The following is a 24,001-nucleotide window of genomic DNA, read 5'->3' as shown; positions in this document are numbered from 1 at the left end:
GGTCCAAAACTATCTCATCTATTCTTCGCAGATGACCTCATATTAATGAGTAGGGTTGATGTGAAAAACTGTAACATAATCCAAATAGTTCTTGATAACTTTTGTAATGAATCTGGTCATAGCATTAATTATGGAAAATCTAAATTAATATGCTCCAAAAATTGCAACACTAACCTTAGGAAATATATATCAAACAACCTCGGCATAAAAATTGCCAAATCCTTTGGGAAATACTTGGGGTTCCCCATTTTTAATAAAAAGACCCAAGATAAGTTATTACCAATTTATTATAGACAACTTACAACAGAAACTAGCGGGTTGGAAGATAAAATTCCTAAACATAGCAGGACGAACAACCCTAGCAAAGTCCAGTCTTAATAACATACCAACCCATGTAATGCAATACATACGCCTCCCAACTAAAATCACCAAAAGAATAGATCAAATTCAAAGGAATTTTATTTGGGGAACTACGAGTGCAAAGAGGAAACTTCATATGATTAACTGGAAGATAGCAACAAAGAGTAAACAAGATGGAGGCATAAGAGCACAACAAACTGAGACAAAGAACAAAGCTCTTCTAGCTAAGCTAGCAGAGAGAGCCTTCAATAACCCAAACTCCACATGGGCTTCACTCCTAATAAAAAAATACACTGGTGATGAAAAATTTCCAGTAAAGATTCATGTGAAACCATCACATGGGAGAACCTGGAAGAACCTTGCTTTGGGTTGGACTATATGTAAACAAGGTCTACAATGGTCAATTGGGGATGGATCCAACATATCTCTATGGTACGATAACTGGCTACTTAACAACACGAAGCTAAGAGATCTACTAATAGAACCACTAACATTAGAAGATAATCATTTAAAAGTTAAAAACATCCTTACGAGCATGGGTACTTAGGAATATAACAACTTGTCTTATGATCTCCCATCGACTATAAAAAATATGATAGAGAGCGTCTATGTACCAACAACTTCTGAAATTAATGATAAACCATCCTGGAGCCTTAACCCCAAATGAACTCTAACTACTAAAAATGTTTATCACCATATTAAAGATAAAGGGGAGAAGCTCCATAAGACAGACAAGGACCATACCTGGATATGGAAACTACATTGCCCTAACAAAATTAAATACTTTCTAGGGCTTTGCAATCACGGAAGACTACTGACTAGCTACTATTTAAACTCCCTGGGAATAGATGTTAGTAAGTCTTGTCACATATGTAATATCCCGAAAACCATCCAACATGTTTTCATTGAATGTACAAATGCCAGGAAGTTGTGGTCTGAGGTAGGACTTATAAAAAGCATCAACATATTCACATCCAACCAAGACATGAACTGGCTAGATTTCCTTAGGAACATTAGCATAGTGATAAAAAACCGCAATTGGAAAGAACTTTATCCATTCTACTTGTGGAGTATATGGCTAAACAGAAATGAAAATTACCACAATAATAAAAAAGGGAAAATAAATGCTAATATTTCATACATACATGCCATCGAATTTTTCTCACTCACAAATCAAAGGACCAATATAGAAAAACCTATAGTAGGGTATGTAAAATGGAAACCTCCAAACATTGGATTTAAGCTTAACACTGATGGTTCTACCTCAACTAAATTCGGCACTAGTGGAATATGAAGAGTAATAAGAGATAACCCTCCGGTGCAGCATAAATACAGGGAAGAAAATCAAGTGGCAGATACCTTGGCTAAGGAGGAGTCTAGACTGAAGGAAGCTAACTACCTCGTACTTTGGACAGCTCCTCCATTGATTGTTTCTAGTAGAATAGAAGCAGATAAAGTATGAACTCTTTATGTTAGGCTAAAAAAATCGTCTTCTACTATATAAGGTATTACTGTGTATAATGCAAACCCAATCCCTTTCCCAAACGTTACTAGCCATACTCGGCCATTTACTTGTACTAATGCATATTAAATTATAATATTTCATCTTGTTTACCAAAAAAAAAACATAACATAATTCAATTCTCCAAAACCTACAAAGAGAAGAAAAGAGTACAATGAATCAGATTCCTTAGAAACTACAAAAAGAAGCAATAAAAAAAATTCTCAAGAAACTACAAAGAGAAGCAAAAGAGAAAAAAAAAATCATTTTTTCTAAAAAATTTCATGATTTGTATCATCAAGAATCTAAAAATAACAATATTAAATATATAATTGCAATAGAAAAATCAAATATTCAAGAATGTCTAACATTAATATTCTCTAGAAACTACAAATAGAAGCAAAGAGAAAAATAAATCATTTTTTCTAAAAAAAAACTCATGATTCGTATAATCAAGAATAAAAAAATAACAACTACATATATAATTACAATAGAAAAAGAGATAATTATATTATGCATGTCAAATCATTTTACCTTGTAAAATCAAATTATACAAGAATGTCTAACATTCTTCATTATACATCTCTCTCATGCAAATCAGATCGAAGAGGATAAAAAATTGACTAACCAAAGAGATAAATGATAAAGAATAAGAAAAATAATAATAAAATAGTCATCATATATGTCTTATTTTTTTTATAAGTGTGATTTTAAGGAGTTATACATTTGTATATTAAATAATTTAAAGGTTACGAATATGAAAAATCGGGAGTTATAGACATTACTAAATGAATTAAGAGTTGAATTTATGTAATTGAAGATGTATGAATTAAGGAGATGATTTTATAAAATAAAATAATTAGAAAAAAATTGGAGAAAATGTAAAAAAATAAATAATACAAAACACAAAATAGAAAAAAGATAAATAGGATCCTTGACCATTGATGGAAAAGCTCTACCGGACATACAACTAGTGATTCATGTGTAAACTAACAACTCTCGAAGTCATTCAAGTGGCGTTGTTATCATTTTAAGTACCAGATGTTGATTGAAGCTTTCAGACCTCCATAGGGTTGTTAAGAGCCACTAACCAAAAGGAAGTTATTGCTACCTGGGCTATCTAGAGCACATGAGTGTATCGTGAACAAGAAATTTGATAGTACGACCACCATCAAAATTCAGCATCTCAAGACATTCATGCAAATCTGCATCATTTACCAACATCACTCATTTCTCCTCGTCATCAAGATACATGAGTTGGAATATCCCCGTCTGGAGTTTAAACCTCTTAGAGCAATCCTCATAAAGTTGGAAGCACCCTGTTGAAAGGTCAAACTTAAATTTGACGATATCTTCTCTGTAAGTGGATTTTTATTGATCCACTATCACCATAGTTCACCTCAATTTTAGAATGCTACTCTGCACCACGATTGCTAGAGCTTGATGAACTATCATTCATCATCGACCCAGACCCATTGGATGAATCTGTCTTGGCTGAAGAACTGCTTGGTTATGTTCAATCACCCCACAATCATTATCCATTTCATTATTTTCTTTCATCTTACTGTCAACATCACCCCTAATAATCATGGGATACGAGCACCAAAAAGTGAAATGACAATCAAAATTGTCCAAGGTGTCATGGTTCAATCCCCACCTCATGCATCCTTCTTTTATAAGGAAAGATCCCAATGATGCATTTTCAGAATCAGTCAATGGCATCGCTTTCAAATTTGCATGTCTAGATGACTATGCATCTAACGCTGTCAACTTGGAATTATAACAAAATTAGATCAAATAAGACAAATAATTGACCAACCAAAGAGACACATGACGAAGAATAAGAAAAATGAAAATAAAATAATCATTATATATGTCTCAAAAGAGGTTTTTTTTTTTTTTTTAGTTTAACGACCCTTGGGGGAGGGGGGTCAGGGGCTGAGTAACACCCCCATGCCTTGAGCAACCCCTCCCCCCCCCCCCCCCCATGCCTTAACATTAATAACAAAATATGCAAAATACAAAGAGGGGGACATAAAACCTTACCTCCGACTAGGGGTGTTCACAGTTTGGATAAAAAACAATCCAAATCGAAAAACCAAACCAAACCAAACCGATTTTATTTGGGTTTGGTTTGTTTTGGTTTTAGATTTTTGAAAACTGATAGTATTTGGTTTGGTTATGGTTTTATTAAAAAAAAAACGAAGAAATAACCGAACCGAACCGATGAATTATATACATATATTTTATTAATATACATACTTAATATATTATTTTATAAACAATTTTAAAGATCTTATACATATTTTCATAAAAAATTCTTTATAATTTACTTATTGAAAGCAAAAATGCCCAAGATGAAACATTTATCTTTATTGATTTCATGTATATGAGTGTCTCTGTCAATTCTTTGTGGGACTGAAAATGTTATTGTCTCTTCCTTCTAGGCCAATATAGTGAATTTTAAAGCTTTATTGATAGTAAATTTAGTGATTGAAAGTTTAGTAATTTAATTCATTCTAACTATTTTTCGTTTTGAACCGATTGTTGTCACTTTTTTCACATTTTAAATGAATTGTTTCTTTTATTTTTGTGTATGGTTAATAACCGAACCAAACCAAACCGAAACCGATAATCACTAAACCGATAAATGTATATTATATTTGGTTTGATTTGGTTTTGATAATTTTAAAACCGATTAAGTTGGTTTGGTTTTGGTTTTTGACCAATAACCGATCCAAACCAACCCGTGAACACCCCTACCTCCAACCTATGGTGGTTCATAAATCAGTCATCCTACTAAGACTAGCCAACTCATCCCCAATACTAGAAAAAGAAACCTAATAGTTATGCACCTAGAAGAGATGACTCATCTCGATACAAGAAACTAAGAAAACATAAATAAGGGAGACTCTCCCTTTACAAGTGAAACAAGAAAAAGAGAACCTATACGAAAACTAGAAACCTATCAAGAAGACAATAAAAGAGTAAATGAATGCACAAGTTTCGAAGCAAACTGAAGCGCGGATTATGGTGGTTTTTTTATCCTAATGGTCTTCATTCGTCTGAGGCTAGCTAGACCAATCTTGTCCAGTTTGTAGTAACCTTTAACATCGTGAGGAAGCTGATGGGTAGTAGTGTAATGACCTGGAGAAGTAAGTGTATGACTATGCTTAGATAAAACATCTGCCGTGAAATTAACTTTTCGATAGACATAAATGCAAGTAAAAGAGTGGAACACTCTCGTAATCTCCACTAGCTATTGATTAAAATTATGAAGGTTCCACGAGGGCTTCATCTGATGACTAACCCATTTAGAGAGCAATTCAGAATCTACTTCAAGAATGACATGTTGGAAGCCTTGTTGCACACACCAACGAAGTCCATATATAGCTGCTTCCATTTCCGCTTGATTGTTAGTTCCTACTCCCAATGAAAAGAGGTTTTTATAGCATGATTTTAAGGAGTTATAAATTTGTATATTTTTTAAGGTTATGAATATAAAAGGTTAGGAGTTGTAGACTTTACTAATTAATTAAGAGTTGAATTTATTTAATTGAAAAGGTATGAATTAAGAAGATGATTTTATAAAATAAAATAATTAAAAAATATTAGAGAAGATGTCAAAAAAATCACAAAAAAGATAAATAGGATCTTTGGCCATTGATGGAAAAGCTCTACTGGACATACTACTATTGATTCATGTGTAAACTAGCAACTCTCGAAATCATCCGAGTGACATTGTTATCATTTTAAGTACCAGATATTGATTGAAGCTTTCAGACCTGCATGAGGCTGTTAAGAGGCACTAGCCAAAAAACAGTTATTGTTGCCTGAGCTAACTAGAGTATAAGATGTAGCGCGAACAAGAAATTTGATAGTATGACCACCACCAAAATTCAGTATCTCAAGACACTCATGCAAATCTATATTATTTACCAACATCGCCTATTCTTCTTCACCATTAAGACACTTGAGTAGGAATGTCCCAATTTGTAGTATAAACCTCTTAGCACATCCTCATAGGGTTGGAAAACCTTGCTTAGAGGTCAAACTTAAATATAATGATATCTTATTTACAAGTGGCTTTCACAGTAATTGTTGACCCAATATCACCACAATTCACCTCAACTTTAGAATGCTTCTCTGCACCATGACTGCGAGAGCTTGATGAATGATGAACGGTCATTCATCATCGACTTAGACATATTAAATGAATCTGTCATGGTCGAAAAATGAGCATGCTTATGTTCAGTCACCCCACCATCACCATCAATTTCATTATCTCCTTTCATCTTAGTGTTAACATCAACCCTAACAATCATGGGATACGAGTACCTAAAAGTGAAATGATAGTCAAAATTGTCCAAGGCGTCATTGTTCAATCCCCAACTCCTGCATCTAAGTCTGTTTACTGGGCGGGGCGGCCCAATCTGACTCATTTTTTTTATTGATATACCGAACCCGATCCTCCCAATAATGGAGCGGACCGGTATCGATCAAAATAGTGAAAGAAGACAAAAAAACTGGTCTGCACTCAATTAGGGCATTGCTACCGGGCCCGATTTATAATAATGGGCCGAACCGACCATTATTTTTTATTAATTATTAATTTGAAAGTTTGATGCAATTAACAATATAGTATATTGTTATCTATTAAATTTTGTAATAATTAAAACTATTTATGACAAATATGCTAAATATACTTATAATGTATACCAAACAGTCATATTAGAATACTTAATATTATATTATAACAAATTGTCAGAAGATGAAAATAAAGAAAGAATTGTAAAATTGATGAAATGTTGAACACTTGAAAGTTGAAAACCTCCACTGAATATTGTTAATTGCAAAATATAATATGAAATTGCTATCACAAAAGAAAATTGAGAAAATGAGAAAGAATTACAATGTATATCAAACAGACATATAGACACACTATATACTATCCATTATAGTAGCATACTTACATTATATTATACCAAATTGTCGGAAGACGAAAATAAAAAAAGAACCGTAAAATTGATGAAATGTTGAACACTTGAAAGTTGAAAACTTCCACTGAATATTGTTAATTGCAAAATATAATATAAAATTGCTATCATAAGAGAGAATTGAGAAAATGAGAAAGAACTAGAAGATTTGATTTAGGAAAAATAAAGAAATGTGTAGCTATCTATAGAAAAAAAATTGTGTATTAATTTTATTTTTTAAATATCATTTTGGCCATTTTTTTCTCCAAAAAGTGGATAGCCGTTGGCCAACGGATATCACCTACATTTTAGTTCCTTTTAATTTTAGTTTTTTTAATTACTGGATCGGTCCATACCAATTCACTATTTGCCGCGTATCGATCTCTTACCGGCTTGTGAGAGAAAATAATTTGAACCGGCTCACCCCACTAATATAGGGGTTGGCTTCCGGTTTGGGCCTTATTGGGACGATCTTAATGAGCTAAAACTGTACGGGCCGACCCAATTGACATGTCTATCTACATCCTTCTTTTGTAAAGAAAGATCCCAATGATGCATTTACGAAATCAGTCAATGGCATCACATTCAAATTTGCAGTATGACCCTGCATCTAACACTGTCACCTTGGATTCATAACAAAATTTAGACGCAAAATCAGATCAACCAAAGAGAAAAATAATGAAGAATAAGAAAAATGAAAATAAAATAATCATTAAATATGTCTCAAAGAAGGTTTTTATAAGTGTGATTTTAAGGAGTTGTAAATTTGTATATTAAATAATTTGAAGGTTATGAGTATGGAAGATTAGGAGTTATATACATTACTAAATTAATTAAGAGTTGAATTCATGTAATTAAAGAGTTAGTATGAATTAAGAATATGATTTTATGAAATAAAATAATTAGAAAAAATTAAAGAAAATGTCAAAAAATCACAAACATAAATAAATAGGATATTTGGCCATTGAGAGGTGTCATGTCACTCATTTTTTATCTAGCTTTATATATATTGATTGATTGATGATTGATTTGTTGATCTTATTGGATATTCATGAAGTTCAAGTAAATGATTGGGTTGTGGGTTGCTATTTCCTCTTGTTATGGCACCATGAGTATCTTATTATACTAAAAAGTTTTGTTAAACTAAGTAGAACAACTACTAGAGTTAAACGTGTTTAACACAATTGCAAACTAAAATGTTCGAAAATAGTTCAAAATCTATCAGGTCAAACCATTATGATAATAAATCAAACCTGAGGAACATCTAGTACTTACTCCTCGTTAATTAGGGTGTACATAGTCAAAGTTGGTTAAAAAATTTCAATATCAAATCAAATGAAAGATCTAGTTTTTATATTTATAAACTAAATCAAGTCAAATTAATAATAGACGAGTTTTTCAAATTTCTATTATTTTTTTTAATCTTTTAAATAATAGAGAAAAGGACCACGCCGAACTTTGAAAAACTTTTAGGGTTAAACTGAAAAATAAATAAATAAATAAATAAATAAATAAATAAATAAATAGAAAGACAAAATACCTTAAAGATCGCTAATTGCATATCCAAATTATCATTAGTCTTAATATCTCATGAACTTGGCTATTTGATAACCTTAACTCCTCCCGGACGATCTCATCCTACCATAGTGATACACTCGCATGTCATATAGATTTATTTTTTTTACAGAAGTGTCACCTTTTATATATATATATATATATATATATATATATATATATATATATATATATATATATATATTTACCTTTTAAAATTTATTAAATTTTGAGTGTAAATTTTTCTGGGTCAAATTAGTAAAAAAAAATACTTGGCCATAACTCAACTTATGAGGTGATTTATTGGCTCAAAATAGCGAAGTTTTAGTCATTTTTAATATAAATTTTTCCCCAAAAAATACACTATCAAAATTGCTAATTATTATATTTAAATACAATATAATAAGAGAAACTTCATTATTATGTAAGATTTTTTATTTTACTAAAATAAAAACTTGTAATAAGATATTTATTTTTATAATAAGATTTACCCTGAAAAAAAATTACTTGCGAATTGGATCGAATTTAATTATGATAAGATTTTAAATTAGAAGAAAATATTTTATCTAAAATAAATGCTACATAGGATAATAAAATTGAAGACAAAGAAATGAGAACTAAAGGTTTAGAATAAATATGTGTTCAAATTTAAATTAGATTATAAAAGTATGTATCAACAAAAATAGAGAGATGGAAAATGGGCAAATACTTCCCTCAATTTTACGATTTAGATTGATTATATGACTCATTAAAAAAATGGTGTATATGTACCCCACAGTCTAACAAATTATTCATATTTATCTTTTTCGTTAATAGACTTATATTTACTAAATTAAAAATCTAAAAGTGATTTTCTAATTCAAAAAATCTCACGTCAGTTTAAAAAATCACATTTATTATTTTTACCCGTCCAAACTCAATTCAAATGAAAAAAAAAAGCTCAATCTCTTTTCTACCCAATCATAAAATAAATTTGGATCGAGCTTGAATAAAAGAAGAATTGCGTTTATTTAGAAAGTCAAGTCTAGAGAAATAAAAAATGAGTAAGTTAATTTTTTAAGCTAGATGACAAATTTGAAACTACAAAAGTCAATATAAATATTTAAAAAATAAAATAATTCAATATCTTTACGAAAAAATAAATATATACCATTTATTATAGACGACCAGTGTATACATGCACTAAATGCAAAATTGACTGTATATAACTTTTTCTGTTTCCAGAAAGTTTAGTGTTAAACTGAAAATATAATATAGAAGCTGATTTTAGGGTTCAACCACAAAGGGGTAGAAGATTGGGGTTTGTTTAGCTAACGAAGAACGGAGAAATTCAGCTCAGGTGAATAGATCCGTCGCCGGAGAGATATGTCGGATTATTTGCCCCAAGAATTGCTGCTTGACATCTTCACAAAACTACCAGTCAAATCAATCCTCCGATGCAGAAGTGTTTGCAAGTCATGGTATTCTCTTCTTACTAGCCCTAGCTTTACCTTCACACATCTCAATCGAAAACGAGATGATCATATGCTGATTCGGAATTTCGCTAAAAACACCCGAAGAATAGATATGTATCCTTTGTTTGGTAACAATGCGAGGTTGGATCCGGACGATTTCTTAGATTTTTTATTTCGTAGAGGTTCCGTTAGTATAGTGGGTAGTTTTAATGGTATTTTGTGCCTTGCCGACACCGACACCGATACTGACACCTTGACCCATTTATATTTTTGTAACCTATCCATCAGAAAGTCGGTAAAACTCCCAGAACCAGTTTGTTTATGTAATGATCGCAATACCTTTGGTTATACACTGGGGTTTGGGTTTGATCCGGTTACTAATGACTACAAGGTGGTAAGAGTAGTACACACTAAGGGTCATTCTGTGTCACCTCATGCTGATCTTTATAAGTTAAGTACTGGTGTTTGGGAAGACATTACCCATGTCCTTGGGCCTTACATATTCATTGCCATTGCGCCACAGGTGTATGTGAACGGCGCTTGTCATTGGATTACTACCAAATTGGAGTTTATACCAGCTCGGAGGGATTGGAGGGTGATTGTTGTGTTCAACATGCATGATGAGACATTCTCAGATATGATATTGCCGAGTAGTTTAATCAATGAGTCACAAACACATTTTGATGAAGTCTTCCTTTTTGTGTTAGAGGAATCTCTTTGTTTGGTTGATAATAACTATGACAAACGTGAACCTATTAAGATTTGGATGATGAAAGAGTATGGTGCACCAGACTCCTGGGAGAAACAGTTCAGCATCCAAAATTATCACTTTCCACAACATATTCCTCTTCGTGATGACATTTTTTGGACACCTTATTGTGGAAGCGCTGCTCCAACTGAGTTTGAGATTGCTACTGACTTTATGAAGCCAATGGCTATAAGGAAAAATGGTGAAATCTTATGGAAAGGTAACCAAAGATTATTGGTTTCAGTTGATCATACAATTGATAGGTTTAAAGATGTTGACATTGGTAACTCATCAAATGATTGGTGTTACAATCCACGCTATGTTAATTTTTACAAAGAGAGCCTTGTTTTACCTGATAGATGGACAAATAATTGTGTTGGAGATGCTTGTGAGGAGTCATCTGATTTATGGAAGAGAGACCCCAAAGATGGGAAAAGAAGGATCTCAAGGGCAAAATCTAAATATAGAATGCGGAGTGCATCTCTTTCTCACATGAGTGGATTGCGGAAGAAAGAAAGGAAGAGCATGCAAGTCAAAAAACCTTCATTGTCCAATTAATTAGCTATGTTGCACTTGAAGTCCTTTAGCTCAGTAAGTTTTTGATTGAAGTTAGTCACTGAAGTTTAGGTGCTGATCCCTTAAGCATATGCCAACTTGTTTTCTCTTATAAGTCTTCTCAATTTCATGCAAACATTACATTGCATTGCAGGGTTCAGGCTGACATTGAAGACCTCTTTTGATGTATTGTGGAAGGTCAAAGTTTCCATGTGCCAGAAGTGTGTGGCACATTTAATACTCTAGGGTACTGGAACTCTTTGTTTTAAAGGCAGACTGTAAACACTTGTCTTAATTTCTTTCCTGGTGGATGTTTGGTGCATGATACTTATATGGTTCCTGTGTTTTTCTATCTATCTGTCTTGGATTATAGTTGAAAAGTTGACTTACTGCTTCTAGGCAAATATGTCGACCCTCAGTGGTACTGCCAAAAATCACTTCTATGAACAGAACTTAGTTTCTTCATATGCGTTGTAGAGTTTTTTGTTTCTTTATAATTCGTTGATCTTATAGCAGGGAATGATTGGCTGGTGCTTTGCTGTTTCCTTCAGTCTTTGCACCTTGGGTTTCTTTAGTATACTAGAAAACTTTTGCACTGCCTATTTACTGAAATTGGATTTGGTAGAGGATCTGTTTTTTTAAAAAAATTAATTTGGTAGAGGATCTGTTGTGTTTCTTCCTTGGGTAACTATACCTGTTATTACTCCAAAAGACCCAAACAGTACATGCTGGAACAGTCTTCCAAGTTATCTTCAGATTCCTTGTGATCCTTCTTTCTTTCCAGCAACTTAACGGTTCTTTTAAGGATATACGTATAACCCAACTCAGTCCAATAAATCGTAATCACAGATCCAACAATTGCCCATCATTACTCCAATTAAAGTGTATGACGATATTTTTGCTCTTGGGTGCCAAACTCTTGCATTAAGAATGGTAGAATAGTCTTGGATTGTTGTTTGCAAGCTAACTGCCTACTGTTTCTATCCAATTTTCTCGGTGGTAATTCTAAAGGCCACTTTATGAACAGAATTTAGTTGTCATGATCACATGCCTTTCTTTTTATTGTGTTGATCTGACAACAAGGTTCCTTCATCTTCCTCTTCTCTTCTACATCTTGCTGATAGGATTTTAGTCTTCGTCTTGACTGAAATTCCAATTTCAGTTGCCATTAACATGCAGTTGCATTAGGGGTTCTGTTGATGTACTAGCTAGAAAGTTCATGCAACCACTCTTTGCTGAAGTATTTTGCTTCAAGAAAGGCAACTGTTTGAGTTTCTTTGTTGGTATTTCCTCCTTTAGCATTACTTTAATTTTGCTCGTTTTGCAAGAAATCTACTACAAAACAATATGTATGCTTGACTGCCTTATATTTGTCAATGACACAGGTATACAGTGGTCATAATTTAGTCCAATACTATGCGCCTGTGTCTTTGGTCAGTGAGGTATAGGGTCCAATGGCATTTAGGTAGCAAATGTCAACACTGGTTTCATTACCATATTTAGCTTTTCTTCTTTTTTTGTTTGATGACCGTGGTGCCGGTCCAGCTTTCACGCACCATATTTAGCTTTTCTTCTTTCTCCCCAATTTCTCATTTTGTTTATTGAAAGAGAATAAACGCTATCGATTAAGTAAAGAGAGGGTTTGCTGTAGTGATTCGGCTGGTTGGTAACCCCTTTGAGAGTTGCGGGTCCTTGCTACTGCTAGGGGTAAGTAATTCAACAAAGCCACAAGTAGGTAGTCTATAACCATTAGATTCCTTGAATGATGAGCAACTAAGAAGAGAGGGGTATAAAAAAAATGAAAGGGATATTGTCAATCTTTAGATTCTAAGATTGAAAAACGAGAAGGTAAAGGTATAGAGATCTTTCCTTTTTCTTTTCTTCTTTCAAAAGCCAAATACAGTGCACTAATTTCGTATCAGCATGTGTTCAAGAACTTGGTGGAATTCCTATTCAGTAAGTCTAGGTTAATAACCGGCAGTCCTCGTACACCGTAGAGAACTAGAAGTTTTTGAAAAAGGGTAATTAGGTAGTACAATTCAGTTAAGTCGATAAATAAGATGGAGGAGTCCTTGAAGGAGGAGCCGGAAAACACCATGGGGCATTTGGCCATTAGACAAAACATTAGTAGGTAAATTTTACATTTCTCTTATATGAGAAGCAACTCTTACCTGCTTCAGGCCTCTGTTTCGTCAACATGCCTGCCTAGCCATTTGCTTGATAACGCGACATCTTCTGTATGGAGATCTCTTTGCCTTCAAAAATCCTTTCATTTCTTTCCTTCTAAATGTTCCACCAAATACAGGCAGGTATTGTTTTGCACCAAATCTTCTGGCTCTTGCTACCTCCCCTCCTTATCCAACAACTTAAAATTAACCTTAGCCAAATTGATGAAAAATGCCAACACTTGTGATGTAACTTTACACCGTAGAAAAGGTGGTTGTTTGTCTCTAAAGCCTCCTTACATAATGAGCATCTAGAAGCCATGTAGATTTTTCCCTTTTCTGTAGTGTGTCATGAGTCCGACTAGCTCTAGCTCGTCTAACTACTAGCCAGGTGAAGCATTTCAACTTAATTGGTGCCACACTCTTCCATACAGACTTTCAGTCACCCCGCTATATACACCCCATTTATTAAGAACAGTCCAATCTGATGGTGTTCTCATATGTTATCAGGTTCCATAGAAACCACCATCATTTATTATCTATTTGAACTAAGGTGTCGCTTGATAGCTTGTTTAGATGTGAGTTATGCAGGTATTAAATTCTGCATAAGTAATACTATGGTAGCTGATTAGGAGGTATTATTCATGTATAAAGTTAATTCAGTGTTTGCTTTGCAATTTAGAAATCTGCATAGCTTTTTTTTTTTTTGATGAAGTAGAAATCTGCATAGCTAATACATGATTATGTTATGAGGGAATCTATGTATTATTTTATGCAGGATAGAAGGTGGAATAACTAATACTAACATAAAATAATACATATATTCACTCATAACTAATCCCTACATGCATAACTCTAACCAGCTACAAATGACCCCTAAAGGTTTAAATTTGTATTCTGACTTGCTACTTGGTTTATCTGCTGATAGTTTGGTTGACTTTCATTTTCCCAGTAGTTTAGTTTTGTTTCTACTGAGTTTGAGGTTAAAAGGTGAAGTAGAGGAAAGAGTTGAACTTGTAGGTCAAGTGTTTGGGTAAAGTCTTGATCAAGCTTTGGCTTGATTTAATCGTTAAATTATGCACTGCTCATCTTGATCTGCTAACTAAATATGAAGCATGATTTTTGAAGGTTTTTGGATCGAAAACCTTGTTCATTGAAAGTTATCTTTATTGCTCTATATTTTCTTTATCCAAAATTTTCCATATAAATAATACTACTAATTTGATAAATTGTTAGGGGGAACAGGCCCAACAGTAGTAAGGAGGGTATAACACATGTAGCGACAAAAATTTTGGGAGCAACAAATTTTATATCCATGGATGCTGGACAAACAAGCAAACGCCCCAACTCTGATAAGAAAGATGATGATAGAAATGTTAGGCGCCGTGAACTCTACAAACTTATGATGGCTAATGAAAAGCGTACTCTTAATATGAAAAACTCTTGCTCTACTTCCAGAATAGGTTAACATATCAGATCTAAAATTTATTGAACTTTGGATAGAACACACTGTTTCACCGTTTTACAGTTACCCCTTTTTCAAAAAACGCACACTCTGTTTCACCATTTTGTGCAAATGCATATTCCTTTCCCAGCATGAATATGCATTTTCAGTTACTATTCTGAACGTCTAGTCTGATCATTGCCTGCTATATTCGCAGTTACTGAGCTTCCCTTGTTTCCTGCTTTTGACAAAGGAAATCCTCACTCCATCTATGAGAAAGGTAAGTTACTGAAAGTTGTCATAACTTTAGCGGAATCTACAAAATTCATTAATACTCATTGAAAAATATTTTTATGTCAGGTTCAACATCAGGTCTTGTAATAAAACCTTGCTGTACAGCTAAGCCAGCCATTCGTTACTAAAGGTTTGTTTTACATCTGGTTTGGATCGTTGTTACCCATTGTATCGTATTATATCTTACAAAAAAACTTTTTTTGATTTCTATTTAAAATATATTAAATTGTATTGCTAAATCCGTCATGAAAAGCGCCCTTTTATGTAATGACCTATTTGGTTTGATCACGTCGTTACCTAGTTTCTCTTTCAAATTATGTCCTTAATATGTTTTTTTTACCCTATATTATTTAACTCCACCCAAATACCATATCCTACGTTTGTACTCTTTTTCTTTCTTTATAGTTAACTATGTTATTTGCTCGGCTTTCTGCCCTTGTTTCGAAATTACAGGTACTTTTTTTTTTGTCCATAACCATATTTTAAAGTTCCTTTTCTGCTTTAACTATATCTCAGTTTATGGAGGATCTTTATTGCATTTCTCTATTTTCATCACATCTATTTCTTATGAACTTTAACATGCAAACAATGTTATAGATGCAAAGAGAGCCTGGGCCAGTTGACAATTAATAACACTACTTGTTGAAAAACACTTACTTTGCTATAAGTTCTGGACCATGTATGATATACTTGATCCCAAAAGAAAAGTATCTTTCCAAAAATATTTTTGAAAATAATTATGTTTGAGTTGCATGTCTCGGTTGTTTTTGAAGTGAGCAGATCATATTCTATGTTGCATGTGCTATTTAGTAGTTTATGTTCATACAATCAGTTGCATGAATTTAATTGTGTTTGGCTTGGATTTGATTTTTTTCTTTAAATTTGTAAACCTAAGCCCAAACATTATTGTAGCTCTTTTTGGTTTATTAAAAGAATGTGGAATTTGGTAATGTGATTCACCTAGTCAAAATCCCACTAAACAGTATTTTTGTCATACTTAAACAATATTGAATCGTTGATATCTTTCAATTAGGCTGGTTTACAATAAATATATCCATATTTTATAAATGTGCAAGTGCCGCTTAATTTTTATTCAGATTTATTTTTGCATGTACGTAGTTTCAGTAATTTCATTTGAATTTGCATGAATTTAATAACTAAGTATATTTACAAAGCATAATTTGTGACAAATTAGCAGAAATATGCTGTCTTATTTTTATTTTTTTTGAAATTGGTGATAAAATTACTTTATACAACAGTTTAGGGTATTTTAGTAAACTTACCAGTTACAATATAACATGATACAATCAAGCCAAACAAGAAAAATATTATTGTCAACAACAAACGATACAATCTACCCAAACATTGTTCCAAAAAATAATACAATACATTGTGAAATGATGGGCTACAATAATACAAACATAGTGAATAGTCTCATGTTTAATTAATACCATTATGTGTTCTCATTCTTTCACTCCTTCCACAGTTCCACCGTTCAGTGTATCCAGGTCACTCGTAAAATAAGAACTGCTCTGAATATTGAACTATGATCAAACTATGTACCATTTAAAAAAGTTTCTATTTGTAAATTTTGTTGTGCCAGTCGTATGGTTAAGATAATTTCACACCAAATGCGAACTAATTTGTGTGCTCTATAATTAGGAAATCATGAAAACATACACTTCTGGACATACATTAGAACGTATAGTAGTTGCATTTACACCGCTTGGTGTGCATTACGATACAGACTTGATACGAAGAAATTGTGGTATCTATACGTTTAGAGTTCAAGAATGAATGTACCATCTGATAAATGATTTGTATCCTGGTGACCAGAAACCAATAAATCTGCAACTCTACTTTTACGACAGTGATGATTAATTTCAGTAAATAGAATGTCATGTTCTGATAAGGTCAATGACTCTATAGTGTGAGAACTAATGGATATGCTGAGAAATGAGAATTAACCCATATTCCTTTTTTATCTGATCTTTGATAGATATAATGCAGCTACATAATTTCTGCATTACGTTCTCGTAGGTAGCCATGTACTTCATGGACATTGTTTTATTGTTAATTCTGAGCACTGCATTTTTTCCGAAGGGAATGGAATATTTGTAGAACACTAATAGCATTACCTGTTCATCAAAAATTATGTTGATCTTAGCCCTCTGTTCATGTGATGATGTTGTTAGGTTGTGCAGATTTGGATATACTTGTTGGCCATGTTTATTTATCATTTTTTCTCTTCAGCTTTGGGCAATCTAACTAATTTGTAAATTGTTAATTAGTTGTGTGAGTTCCTGCTTTTCTGTAATTTTCTCACTTAAGCTCATGCTCTTTTGTAATGTTCTGAAAATTGGCATCTCTACCGATCAATGATGCCTCTTCCAGCCTTCGATAACTTTACTTACCCTTTGTTCGTTTCTTTTAGCCTATATTTTCTATTAACGTCTTCACTTTGAGGCCTTCTCTTATCACTTTGTTTAGTCTTCTGTTAAATCTCTATTCCATATGTAGATATGAGGATTGCATGTTCTATGTGCTTCTTTCTGCTATAGGTAAGGACCCCACTGATATCAATATACTCAACCACTGACTTATCCTACAAGCATCTTTCTGCTCCAACTTTCCAGTAATGGTACCACAAAAGGCACATCTTCATCAGATTTTGGATTTTAGCCGTTGGTTTTCTTTCCTGTTAGTTAGCTGCACACCCAGTGCTTCCTAGCAGCTTTATTACTTCGTAAGTAAACACCTCAACGACTATCTTGTCTTCTAATACTACAATACAATCATACTATTTATCAACCATTAGAGTGCAGTATACTTCTTCTTATGCCCTCGGATCACAGCCTGGACTCCACGTAAATCGAATGGCTTTGAGAACTGTCCTTGGTCACTTCCTATATCTGTCAGCATTTCATCACTTCATATTACTGCTTATTTTACTGGTAACATTGTCCTCTTTAGACAAAATCTACATATATAAGTATTAACCAACTGATTTATCTTTTTCCTTGCAGAATTCTGAAAGAGTGACCATTTGATCTACCATAAGCTAAACTATAGTTCCCTTGACAGACAACCATTGTTGAACAAGCGACATTCCATCAACGAGCTCCTAGATGTTGGCACAACCGTTTGTTCAGCAATGATTCTGCTGCCAAGTGAACTTTGGTTTGCACTGGCTCAACACTTCTGTTAAGGTATGTGAGCCTGTGCTGCTTATTCTGATGTCGGTGATGTGTGTGGTTTTCCCTTATCGGAGGAGAGGGACAGTATTGAAAGATTTTTGTTTGGTTCTACTTGTAGACGACATATAATAAGTAACTTGATTTACAACCAAGGGTAATATTGGTATTTCCTTTAGACATTTTTCTTTGCTTATTTCAGTTGCTCACTCCATTAGCCACCACAAAGTTTTTATTCCACTGATTTTGCCTTTCATGCCTGCACCCAAAACATTTTTGCTCCAAGCAGGGAAGAGCTTTCTTACTCTTTCCTGTTTGTTTGTTCTGTCAATTTCCAAACGTTTTCTTCTTCATTTGTTCATCTTTAATTGTACTTGCAATTATCAAGTCAGCTACTTCAGTTTTTGGTCAAATCTGGCTTAATCTTCTCAAGATTGTTTCTTCCAATTTTCCAGGTTAGCTACTTCTTCAATTCTCCGTCAAACATTATTTTTTTTCTTGAATGTATCTGATCCATCTCTATCTATTTGGGAGAGCTAGCTCAGATACGAGGGAAAACATCCTATATTCACTACTGCCATCTTTGTACGCAAAAGGATATCTTTCTTGGCGTTTGGTTATGATAAATATATTTCTCTAAGTTCTCTTGTTGCAATGTTTGCATTGAAATTATCTTCTTTAAGGAGATGGAAGTGACCAAGCATATGCTACTCATACCTTATCGCTCTGCTAAGTAGTGCTCTTAACAAAAGAAAGGTAAAACAGATATTGGTTCTTAATAAGAAAAGCAGGTCCAAACTTTTATTGTTTTAGGTATATTGGCTCCCTAACAGTGCCACAGGATGTTATCTGGAATATTGATTGAAAGGTAACTAACTATTAATGCCAATTTTTTTTTAATGAAAATGAAATATGCAACCATTTCCATTTGAAGTAAATTTTGCTTTTTAATTTTACAGGTGAAAACCATATGAAACTGATCCCAGATGCTGTTCATGACGCGAGTTGCTGCCAAATTAAATTTCAGCAATATGAATTTTCTTTCCTAATTATGTTTCATCCATTATACTAGTATATATTGCTTTATATATTTGGATCCAACTCTTCTTAAAACTTAACTTTCTTGATTCCCCCCCCTGTTCTTCAGTTATACATATACAACTTCAATAAAGATACTGTTTTCTTGACTTAATTTTTTTTCTTCCTTTTGTTGTTTATCACAGGAATCTGAAACCAATGCAAGAGCAGGGCCAGCTCAGCCACTAAAATAGAAGTGAATTGATTTTGTAGCTATAGTTTCAAAAGCATACCTTACACCCTTTAAAATCATATTGTTGTTACGCTGTTGATCATATAGAAATTGTGCAGAGAAATGATCTTTTGGCTCTTTACAATTTTTTTTTTAGTTTCATGTCTTTTTTTTTTTAAAGAGATCTATTAAAGGTCATCTACTTCAATTCAAATTGTAAGAGGGCAAGAGATCTTAGTTCCTTGGAAAAAAAGTGTATACCTTTCACTAAGGTTGGCATTTGATTATTCTTTGTTTTACCAAGATATTGGGCTGAAAATTAAGATTTCTTGGCCGCTTATAAAATGAAAAGAAGAAAATGGTCTTTTCAGATCTCGTGTAAAAATGAAGATTTTGTAGAAGTCATAATTTCTTCTAAAAAAATTGCAAGGACCTAGAAGATCCATTCTCCTTAATAGGACATTATTAGCCCTTAAAATTGGGAGTATTTGTGTTTGCTTCCATTCACTTACATTATTCTCCTCTATGGGCTATGGCTCCGCTAATGTTGCATTTGTGAAAGTTGCTGCATTTGTTCTATAGATATACTGCATTTAAGTGAATTCACATTGTGGTTCTCTTGGTTACCTCTTTCCTATATCGCTCGTCACTCTCCTTTCTCGCTTGCCACTCTTCTCTCTCTCATCACTCTCCTTTTTCGCTCGCCACTCTTCTCTCTCGCTTGCCTCTCTCCTTGTATTTGGGATTTAATGTAATTTACATGTGTCTGGAAATTTCGCTTGCATCTCTCCCTATTTTAGTGTATTTGATAGTAAAAATACATGTATCTAGGCACATCTAACTTGAAATCTAATATGAAATCATTAATTAGTGATATAATATGTAATTATTTCAAATTATAGGAAGAATTAGTAAATACGGTAGGAATGTTTTTCTATAGGTAGTTTTTTTCCCTCTCAGTCCATTTTTCCTCTTAATTTCTGAGCCCAACAAAATGCAAGTGTCTAGCCCACTTTAATGAAATGAGAAGGAAGACCCGAGATTTTATTGAACAATTTTTCTCCTTCTTTCCACTCAAAAACTCCATTGAAGCAGCCAAGAGCTTACTACACAGTAATCAATCTGTTTGGAAGTGGCGGATCCAGTCTCTCACAAAGCAAGGCAGCTGCTTGTTCTCATCAAGGTCCGCTCCATTCTACATTTGAATGTGTACATTTTCTGTCGTAACTTCCTTCGCAACGAGTAAATTAGTTTTTGCTTTCCATTTTTTAAAGTTGAAATTTAGCTTGTTGTTTACATTTTTCTGATAAGGATTTTGTTCTGCTTAGCTGTTGTTTACATGTTATCAATGAAATGATTTACTTCATAAAGTTCACTGTTTTTGTGAATTAGTTTCATATTTCCAATAGGTTAATTGGATAGTTCAATGTTCCGTGCATATATAAGCTAACTCTGTCCACCGAAGCTTAGATAAATAGGAAAAAGTCCGCTAGTACTTTTAAGTGGATACTTCTTTATAAAAGAATTATTGGACTGATTTAGCTTAATCCCATAGCTTACAAGTAGGTTCAAATGAAACTTGGTATGCATTAGAAGCCTGAAAAATCATTTGCATTTCTTGAGTTAGGATGCATACAGGCATATGCGTTCACTATTTGATTTCCCAAGTCAAAAGAATTAATATCCCTTGCACATAAGTTGGTGGTAGTCGGTTGTGCTAGTGAACAAATAAGAAGGTTGATGTCGCTTTGGAATATTGTAATTTTTTTCAAAATACGTAAATAAAGTGATGTCTCGTAATTCTTCTTGATATATAGGCGATTTAGAAGTCTTGGGATGATGAAATATGAAATGGGAATGAGATTTTGTGATGAAGTTGGGGACTGTGGCGTTATTCAGGAAGTGTTTTGATGATTTTGTTTCTGAGAATTTAGAAGCATGTCTAAGGTTTCAAGCTGGGGTTGTGTCGAACTTTCTGTTCTGTTTTTCTTTTTAGAGTCTTCCGCTCCAACTTTTGTTTCAATAGTTGGAGCACTTTGTATTCTGGTCATTCCCAGCATACTAATGGAAAAGCATGACCAATGATATCTTGTTGTTGCTGTTAAGCGGAAAATATGCATCTAATTCTCTGTATTTATCTGAGAGCAACATGTGATATTTTTATCAGAGAAACAGAATGAATGTGATATAGTGGGGACTAATGTGACAATCTGTGTCGACGTTTTGAGAAGGTAATGGACAATCTGTGTTGGTTACTTTGAGACTTTATTTTTTTAAAGGAAAGTTTTGTTTGAATTTTGATTCACTGTTTGGACTAAAAATAAATAGGGTGAGAAAATGTTTTCATTCAGAAATGTGATATAAAATGAGGGGTGCTTGAAGTATGACTAGTTTTGTATGTATACATGTTTTGTGATTCTGTTGTCCATTAAAGATGAGCAAAGTTTTAATTCGTGCTGAATTCATATATGTTTAGTATTTCTTTAGTTTTCGATTGATTGCATGCTGCACTTTGCTTCAAGCCTTAGTAAGGAGTAAGGACCTTAATCTTTTTTTTGTTGTTGCATTTTTCACCTTTAAGAACACTGTCTGATATATTTACAACTGTGTTAAGCTTCTTACTGAACCTTCTTTGAGACTCTGCTTCTCCTTTGTGCAGTGAATCGGAATATTGAGCTTCTATTTGGAATCAAGAAATGAACTTAGGGAGACTGAAAAATATGGTAGCTGCTGCAGCCATTGAAGGATTGGTCGAGGCAAGGGCCAAGATATTTGGTCATGTAATTAATCCAACTGGGCAGCGATCTGCTCACAAAGTTTTACGCAAGAAGCTGATCGGTGAAAAGGTCTCACAATGGTACCCACATGATATCATGAAAGACGACCCTCTTGTGATGGCACGTCAAGAACAAGAGCGTCTGAGCAAGCTTGAAATGTTGAAACGTCGTGGAAAGGGGCCACCTAAGAAGGGCCAGGGCAAGCAGGCTAAGAAACGCAACAAATAGAGAGTACATACTTTCACTGGTTTGAAATAAAGGGGGTATCTAGGATTACTCTTTACAATTTGATTGCTAACTTTTATCACCAGCCACTTGCTTTCTAATGACTAATGAGCATCATGCATACTCTTTTACAATTTTTTCCATATAGTTTGGGGTGTTCGAGCTAGTTTGCTTGCACCTCGACTATTTTACAATGAATTAAATGGGTGGGTATATTATTGGATTTGGTATAATAGAATGAGATTTTAAGTAGAATAAATTTATATATCCATGTAGGCGTGCCGTGCCACATAGGTGCCATGCAGGATAATAAGACTTAACAATGCAAGTATAAATGTGTGTAAAGTTGGATGACATGGGTAAATATATCAAAAAAGAAAGTACAATGAAGGACAAATATAACTCTTTTCTCATAATACAAGAGCAATATGACTCTTTTCCGTAGTATTATTCTACTTAAATGCCCAAATCATCAATAAATAAAAAAACTTTTAAAACCAATCTCCCTACAATCACGCAACAATAATATCTTTACTTGTTTTCTTCTTCTTATGAAGATGGGGTTTAGCAGAGGCGATCTTGTTGAAGTTGGAAGCAAAGAAGATGGATTTCTGGGTTCTTATTATGAGGCAATTGTTGTATGTCAACCACTCAAGAAAGATTACATCGTGCAGTATAAAACCCTATTGAAAGATGATCAATCTGGTCCCCTGACGGAGTTTATTACCCACTCAGAACTCCGGCCAGTTCCACCGGTGATTCCGGTGAGTAGATTTAATTTGAATGATCAAGTTGATGCATTTGGTAATGATGGATGGTGGGTTGGAAGAATTACTGGTAAAATTGGGAGTAAGTATTTTGTGTATTTTGAATCTAGTGGAGATGAATGTGGGTATTTTATAAGTGATTTGAGAGTTCATCAAGATTGGATTGATGGGAAATGGGTTTGTTCAAAATAAATTGTAAATTGTGATTGAATCAATAGTGATTGTTGTTATGGCTGTTTTGCTATTAGTTGTCATGTTCCTCTCTCCGCTATCCATTTTTTTTTTTTCCGTTTTATTATTGCTTTGCCAAGAGTTTCTTGAAAACAACTTCTCCACCTTTGAGCGAGACTGCATACACTCTACCTTCTCCAGACCTACTTTACGAAATTTCACTGAATATGTTGTTATTGTTAAATTCAGGCTTGGATTTTGTTTAGATATAGTTTGTATTTTGTAGTTTATAAGATCATAGGGTAAACCCTATTGTTGTCATCATTGCTGGATTTCTCATGAATCTTTAGTTTTTGCTATTACATTGATTATTTGATTATATACATATGTTAGTATGTTAGTATGGGTGAGACGAATCTAAGATTTGAAGAAGATGGGGCACCAACGAAGAGGGATGCATATTAGTCAAAACGGTGTTGTGTGACATCGGTATTGCTTTGTCACAAAACATTGTTAGACAAATCTAAAATTCAATGTATCTAGATAGTTATAAATTAAACAAGTAAA

At 33.5% G+C, this 24,001-nt stretch overlaps 3 protein-coding genes across 4 annotated transcripts; all 3 read left to right on the top strand.

The window, feature by feature from the left end:
- The first annotated feature begins 9,756 nt into the window (after window positions 1-9,756).
- LOC125817507 (F-box protein At3g07870-like) lies at window positions 9,757-18,563 on the top strand. Of its 2 annotated transcripts, XM_049497050.1 has the most exons (4): window positions 9,757-9,851; window positions 10,050-11,184; window positions 11,303-11,395; window positions 14,550-14,723. In XM_049497050.1, the coding sequence occupies exons 1-2, from the start codon at window positions 9,757-9,759 to the stop codon at window positions 11,149-11,151; spliced, it is 1,197 nt and encodes a 398-aa protein (XP_049353007.1). In that variant the 3' UTR covers window positions 11,152-11,184; window positions 11,303-11,395; window positions 14,550-14,723. The 2 variants fall into 2 exon arrangements, 1 of the variants encoding a protein (XP_049353007.1); XR_007442301.1 differs by lacking the exons at window positions 9,757-9,851; window positions 10,050-11,184; window positions 11,303-11,395; window positions 14,550-14,723 and adding exons at window positions 17,409-17,965; window positions 18,078-18,260; window positions 18,448-18,563.
- A 1,954-nt stretch (window positions 18,564-20,517) lies between these two features.
- On the top strand, window positions 20,518-22,630 carry LOC125817417 (uncharacterized). The gene is made up of 2 exons (XM_049496948.1): window positions 20,518-20,677; window positions 22,154-22,630. Exon 2 carries the CDS (start codon window positions 22,191-22,193, stop codon window positions 22,497-22,499), a length of 309 nt encoding a protein of 102 aa, XP_049352905.1. The 5' UTR covers window positions 20,518-20,677; window positions 22,154-22,190; the 3' UTR covers window positions 22,500-22,630.
- A 423-nt stretch (window positions 22,631-23,053) lies between these two features.
- On the top strand, window positions 23,054-23,479 carry LOC125817470 (protein AGENET DOMAIN (AGD)-CONTAINING P1-like). The gene has a single exon (XM_049497004.1). The coding sequence runs from the start codon at window positions 23,054-23,056 to the stop codon at window positions 23,453-23,455; it is 402 nt and encodes a 133-aa protein (XP_049352961.1). The 3' UTR covers window positions 23,456-23,479.
- The last annotated feature ends 522 nt before the right edge of the window (window positions 23,480-24,001 follow it).

This window comes from Solanum verrucosum, unplaced genomic scaffold (genome assembly GCF_900185275.1).
Source record: "Solanum verrucosum unplaced genomic scaffold, falcon-dt-bn FXZP01000280.1, whole genome shotgun sequence".
NCBI lineage: Eukaryota > Viridiplantae > Streptophyta > Magnoliopsida > Solanales > Solanaceae > Solanum > Solanum verrucosum.
The sequence above is the reverse complement of the archived record's forward strand: the minus strand, read 5'-3'. Positions and strand labels throughout refer to the sequence as shown.

Excerpts from the sequence above, each read along its gene's own strand:
- LOC125817507 (XM_049497050.1), top strand. The coding sequence starts at position 9,757 with ATGTCGGATTATTTGCCCCAAGAATTGCTGCTTGACATCTTCACAAAA. Across the intron at positions 9,852-10,049 it reads AGAAGTGTTTGCAAGTCATG|TTTTAATGGTATTTTGTGCC; the intron begins GTATTCTCTTCT and ends TATAGTGGGTAG.
- LOC125817417 (XM_049496948.1), top strand. The coding sequence starts at position 22,191 with ATGAACTTAGGGAGACTGAAAAATATGGTAGCTGCTGCAGCCATTGAA.
- LOC125817470 (XM_049497004.1), top strand. The coding sequence starts at position 23,054 with ATGGGGTTTAGCAGAGGCGATCTTGTTGAAGTTGGAAGCAAAGAAGAT.